The 6,241-nt window shown below is 37.3% G+C and overlaps 1 protein-coding gene across 1 annotated transcript; it reads left to right on the forward strand.

The window, feature by feature from the left end:
- The first annotated feature begins 538 nt into the window (after window positions 1–538).
- LOC140873296 (uncharacterized protein At5g39865) lies at window positions 539–2,199 on the forward strand. Its single transcript, XM_073276383.1, has one exon. The coding sequence runs from the start codon at window positions 822–824 to the stop codon at window positions 1,968–1,970; it is 1,149 nt and encodes a 382-aa protein (XP_073132484.1). The 5' UTR covers window positions 539–821; the 3' UTR covers window positions 1,971–2,199.
- The last annotated feature ends 4,042 nt before the right edge of the window (window positions 2,200–6,241 follow it).

A 6,241-nucleotide genomic window follows, 5' to 3' on the forward strand; every position in this document is an offset into this window, starting at 1 on the left:
TGTGTTGTAGATGGTTAATTATAGTTTCTTTATTCATTATATGTTAGCATTCATGCACACGCTTTGCGTGTGATATAATATATAATCCTATGTATTTACATATATATATATATATATATATATTATCGTGATTTATTTTTCACTATTACAAAATAGGTGGTTAAGAAAATAACATGAAGAAGAATCTGAGAAAGTAGGGTAGTTATATGCTGGTGGGGTTAATTTGGTACAACCATTAAAATGACAAAAAATGGTTATTCTAGCACCCTCATGCATTATAAAGAATAGATAAAATAGCTATATAATTAGTATTACATTAGCACATAAAAATAGCATAAATAAACATATTTTTAAATTATAGAACGATAGCAAGAAACTTACTTAAAGCCAAAGCCAAAAAGGAACAGAGTACAGTAGAAGTTAATTAGTTATGAATTGGGACTAAATTGAAGTATTATGTCATAATCCTAAATCCAACCTAACAATATAATAATTGATGTCTTTTTTTGCCTCCACTGTATTCATCATCATCTTTCCTTTCAAGCCAGGTTGCTTTCCTCACTTATAATCCACAGCTGCATTTAAATCCCCTTGTCTCGTTTCCTTTCCTACTTCTGTCCTCCATTAACACTTTCTACACAACCTTCCAATCCCTATCTGCACATTCCTATCAAGAAGTTGGTCGCCAAGGAAACAAGAAAAGTGACCACGAAACCCAATCATTGTACTTTTTCAAGAAAAGGGTGATAGAAGAAGATAGATCTTCATTTTCTTTTATTTTTATTGGTTGATTTTTTCAGAGCCTTTTGATAATAATCCTCATGGGTTGCTCTGCTTCTCGTTCCTGTAATTTCATCACTCAACAGCAAAATCCCACCTGTAATTCGTCTTCTTCACACTCTAATTCGCAGTTCCACTCCCCTTGCCACTCGTTTTCCGACCCTTCTGCTACTCCGGTTTCAAGAACCATTTCCATTGCTACCCCTTTAGTACACCACCCGCCATCAAGGAAAGGAGACTCACACCACTTCGTTTCCCTCACTTCTACTACTTATGGTTACCTGGAGCCCCAAAACCCTGGTTTTAGCGGGCAAGATTTTGCAAGCTCGACGGCCCAGGTGAAAAAGATTCGAGATTTTGGTGAATCTGAGGACCCTTTTTCCCCAGACTCAGTTATCAATACGTGGGAGCTCATGGAAGGGCTAGATGACGATGAGTTCAATTTCCAAACAATGGACTCCCATAGAAGAGAGATGGATGCGAGTGAGAAGGTGAAATCTTATGAATTTGCGGAGAATGAGGAATCTAAGCCTTTGTGGAAGCATTTGTCTGAGGAATCTTTGCTTGCGAAATTGGACTTCAATGTGGTGTCGAGCTACCAAAAGGCATTGTTAACTAAACAGCGTGGATATGAAAGGTTTAAAGACGTTTCAAGTCGACCCCAAAAGATTGAATCTTTGGAGTCAAATGATTCATGTTCCTTGGTGTCGGTTGGTGATGACTTTTGTCATTTGGTCGGAGCCAATGATAGGATTGTATTGTATTATACTAGTTTGAGGGGAATTAGAAAGACTTATGAGGATTGTTGCTCGGTTCGAGTGATTCTTAGGAGTTTTAGAGTGTGTGTGGATGAAAGGGACATCTCCATGGATCAATCATATAGGAAAGAGTTGCAGAGCGCACTGAAAGGGAAGACACCGAGCTTGCCACAAGTATTTATCAAGGGGAAGCACATTGGCGGTGTGGAGGAGATCAAGCTACTTAATGAGACAGGGGAACTGGCCTATATTTTGGAAGGTTTCCCTCTAATGGACCTGGTATTTGTATGCAAGAATTGTGGTGATGCAAGGTTTTTACCTTGCCCGAATTGCAATGGGAGTCGTAAGGTTTATGAAGAGGAAGGGAAATTGAGAAGGTGCCCTGATTGCAACGAGAACGGGTTGGTTCGATGCTCTGGTTGTTGCCGTTGAGTAGATTGTATGTTGATATCGATGCAAGTATAATGTTATCTATTTGTGAGGCTATTTGTTAAAGGATGATGCTAATGAGTCATGTAACTATGGCTATTTGTGTAGGGTTTTTGTTTATATGTGATTGATTCAAATGCTTGGATTGTTCCATTACCAGGTATTCGTGTTCGTTGTCTCCTAATCGACGAGACTTTTTTATGTGGTACCATATGCTAGTCCCCTTAATTTTGTTAGCCCCGAGTGTAAATATACTGGTTTTATATTGCTCAATATCATTGCTTCTTTAATTCTGTTTGCGTATGAGAAAGTGCTTTTTGTGTATGACCAGGTGATCGTTAAGGTCAAATTAGAATGAATCGATGATAGAGGAGTTGTGACGACCCGGTTCTTAATCTTTCAAATCACAAAATTAATCCAAGATCATGAATTAAAGATAAGCAATCAACAAGCATTCGAAGCTGCAAATTTTTATTTATTTTTTTTTTAGAGGGGGGTTGCGCTCGGGCGGCTCTTTTCAGCCGCTCGAGCGCCCACCCTCGGGTGTGAGCACCAAAGGGGTGCGCTCCCAAGAATTGCAGCTCATTTTTATTCTGAAAGTTGCTTCCCAACTTGATTCTTTGATACAAAAACATGGACAAAATAAAGATCAAGTTCTAGACATGTTGAATCAAGTCCAAAAACACATTACCATATTCTAAGAAACATTAACAAGGCAACAACATATACATTAACATCTCAATACCAAAATAACACATCTAGTTCCAATGTGATTACAAGAACAAGTATAATTCCATATTCAAGTAGTAAACACTCTAGACATAAACTCAAGTCTATCAAGTGTACAATTTCAACTTATAATGTAAAATAGACAAGATTCAAGTCTACTAACTATACAACATAGTTCTTGATCTTATCAAACAAGTGACAACAACTCAACATCTATACCAGATCATCACGCAAATCCCTCATTCTCTGTTCCTCAAGCTCGCTTCTGCCCTGTTCCACTTCCACCTATTGCCATGACACATACAACAACACAATAGTCGGATAACTCCGGTGAGAAACATATTTCCCAGTAAAAGCAACTAACATGCAAATCATGTCATATATATCAAACTCAATATATAATAAAAGACAATGCATGTTTTAAAATAGGCTTCTCTTAAAGAATCTTTCATTTCGTCGGTTGGGATCCCGAGAAGAAGATATCGTAACTAAACCACCGACTCTCCCGATCGAGGTGGGGTTACTTATCTTACTTCCCTAGACTTTGAAGCCATTATATATATAAATCAGATGCTAGGCTAACTCAACCACCTAGGCCATACATATATAATTCTTCAAATCGTCTAATCGAACGTTTCCGTTCATTTCAAAATCAAGAATAAGTCTCACAAGATGAATGCAACATATATCATCATAATAACATTCATTAACATCATAGACTCATTCAACAATTCATAGAAGAGCACATAAAAGCAAACAAACAAATAAGTATGTGATTTAGGGAACTCGATACAAACCATCTCGAGTTTTAATCCCATTCAAGTAGTAGTCCAATTTTACTTTTCAAATGTGATGTTTAAGATGTCTTCTAGCTGTCCAAATCTGAACCAAGAACAACATCATATTGTATTAAAATTCTGCTCAAGTTACAGTCCAACTTCAAAGCAAAAAAATACTACAAACCTTTTTCTTTCTTCTACCGGTTTCGAAATTGATGATATCGAGTTCAACAACCAAACAAATCTGAAATGAAGTTTTGAAAGCCCACAAATATCAGCTAGGACTCATGTCAATGGCAGCTTAAATATAAGCAAGCAAAACAACTTCAAATCAAAAGTTCGACGGCATATCGGCATAATTCGGCAATCCGAACTCAACTATGTCAAGTATATCACCATATACATCATATATCAGCTGTATATTACTCAAAACCAGCATAACATAAGGTAGATATTTTGAAACAAATGCTGAAAATTCATAACAAACTGATACAACATCCGTTCTTCGAACCGTCTTCGATATAACAAAACATAGAAGTTCATCAACATCAATTCATAATCACATCTGATCTCTGCCATTTTCGACTTCTCAACCCATTATGAAACAAAAGAAAACTTACATCAATTCGAAGGCCTCGTCATAAGGATTCCAAAACTCTTTTCGAAATCGAATTCGGATAACCGGAACAAAAGATATTGCAATTTGAAGATGAAGATAGACTTGAGGGTTCTTGATTCTCCCTCTCAGTTCTTATCTCTGAATTTGCTGATGGAAAAGATAGTATACACGTGAATAATCATAAGAATAACAAGTGTCCAACAAATTTTCCCATATTTGCACTTTGGCCCCTCAAGTCTTCAAAATTTGCAATTCAGTCCTCAGTCTTTCATTTTCTTCAATTTCAATCCTAAATAATTTAAGAATATTATAATTTAAATAAAAACTCTAAATATTCTCAAATTAAATATTCTCGGATTAAAATTAAATAATTCCGGGCGTTACAATTCTCCTCCACTAAGACACGATTTTGTCCTCGAAATCTCAAGTACTATCAGCACATAATATCAACCGAATAACATAAAGACTAAAGAATATACTCACATCAGTGAAACATCTCTGGAAATCGTTGTCTCATGTCTGATTCCGTCTCCCAGGTTGCTTCCTCAATACCATGACGACTCCACTGAACTTTCACAAGCGGAATAGTCTTCGTTTGAAGTTTCTTCTCCTTTTGATCAAAAATCTGAATTGGTTTTTCAAAATAACTCAAGGTTTTGTCGAGTTCAGCTTCATCAGATTGAAGTACATGAGATTCATCAGCAAGATATTTCCGAAGCATCGATACATGAAAAACATCATATATTCCAGATAAGGACGGAGGAAGAGCTAATCGATAGGCAAGATTGCCTATTTTCTCAAGAACTTCATACGGACCAATGTAGCATGGAGACAACTTCCCTCGCTTGCCAAATCGTACGGTACCCCTGAACGGAGAAATCTTCAGAAACACCCTATCCCCTTGTTCAAAAGATAAAGGTCTACGTCGAACGTTGGCATACTTCGCTTGTCTGTCCTGAGCTGTCTTCATTCTTTTCTGAATAAGCTTCACCTGTTCAGTCATATTTCGAATCATTTCAGGTCCAATATCAGGTACCTCTGAAATATCATCCCAGTAAAGAGGTGATCGACACCTTCTACCATACAAAGCTTCAAATGGAGCCATTTCAATACTCGATTGATAGCTGTTGTTGTACGAAAATTCACAAAAAGGTAATGAATCTTGCCAACTCGTGCCAAAATCAAGCACTACAGCTCTCAACATGTTCTCCAATGTCTGAATGGTATGCTCAGACTGTCCGTCTGTCTGTGGATGATAGGCTGTGCTCAAGTATAACTGAGTACCCAAAGCACTCTGTAAACTGTGCCAGAAGTAAAATATAAATCGAGGATCACGATCTGATACAATAGACTTCGGCACTCCATGCAATCTGACAACTTCTCGGACATAAATCTCTGCCATCTGATCGTGTATATACGTCATACGATAAGGAATAAAACACGCTGATTTCGTCAATCTATCAATAATCACCCAGATAGCATCACAACCTCTAGAAGATCGAGGTAACTTCGTCACAAAGTCCATGGAAATATGATCCCATTTCCACTCAAACACTGATAAACTCTATAACAAACCAAGAAGTTTCTTTCTTTTAGCCTTCACCTGTTGGCAATTAAGACACCGAGACACAAAGTCAGTGATATCTGATTTCATTTGTTTCCACCATTATCGAGCCTTGAGATCATTGTACATCTTCCTACCACCAGGATGAATGCTGTAACGACTACAATGTGCCTCTTTCAGTAGTTGTTGTCGCACATCAGAAATATTAGGCACTACAAGGCGATTACGTACATATAAAAGATCATCTCGAACCTGATATTCAGATACATGCCCTGATCGGACTTTCTCAATCGAATTCTGCACATTCTGATCAAGTTTCTGCGCTTCTTTAATTCGCAACAATAACGCTGGTTCAACTTGAATTTGATAAAGTCGAAGAGGCTGACAATTCATATCAAATACTAATCCAGAAAAACAACATTCTTCAATCAAATTTGATACACCAATCGTCGATAGAGATAAAGAACATACCTTTCGACTCAGTGCATCAGCAGCTGCATTCGGTTTTCCCGGATAGTATTTAATCTCACAATCAAAATCTTTAAGCAAATCAAGCCATCTACGTTGTCTCATATTCAGTTCT

Source organism: Henckelia pumila, unplaced genomic scaffold (assembly GCF_033568475.1).
Source record: "Henckelia pumila isolate YLH828 unplaced genomic scaffold, ASM3356847v2 CTG_525:::fragment_3, whole genome shotgun sequence".
NCBI lineage: Eukaryota > Viridiplantae > Streptophyta > Magnoliopsida > Lamiales > Gesneriaceae > Henckelia > Henckelia pumila.

What these genes read in the sequence shown, in the direction of transcription:
- LOC140873296 (XM_073276383.1), top strand. Translation starts at nt 822, where the DNA reads ATGGGTTGCTCTGCTTCTCGTTCCTGTAATTTCATCACTCAACAGCAA.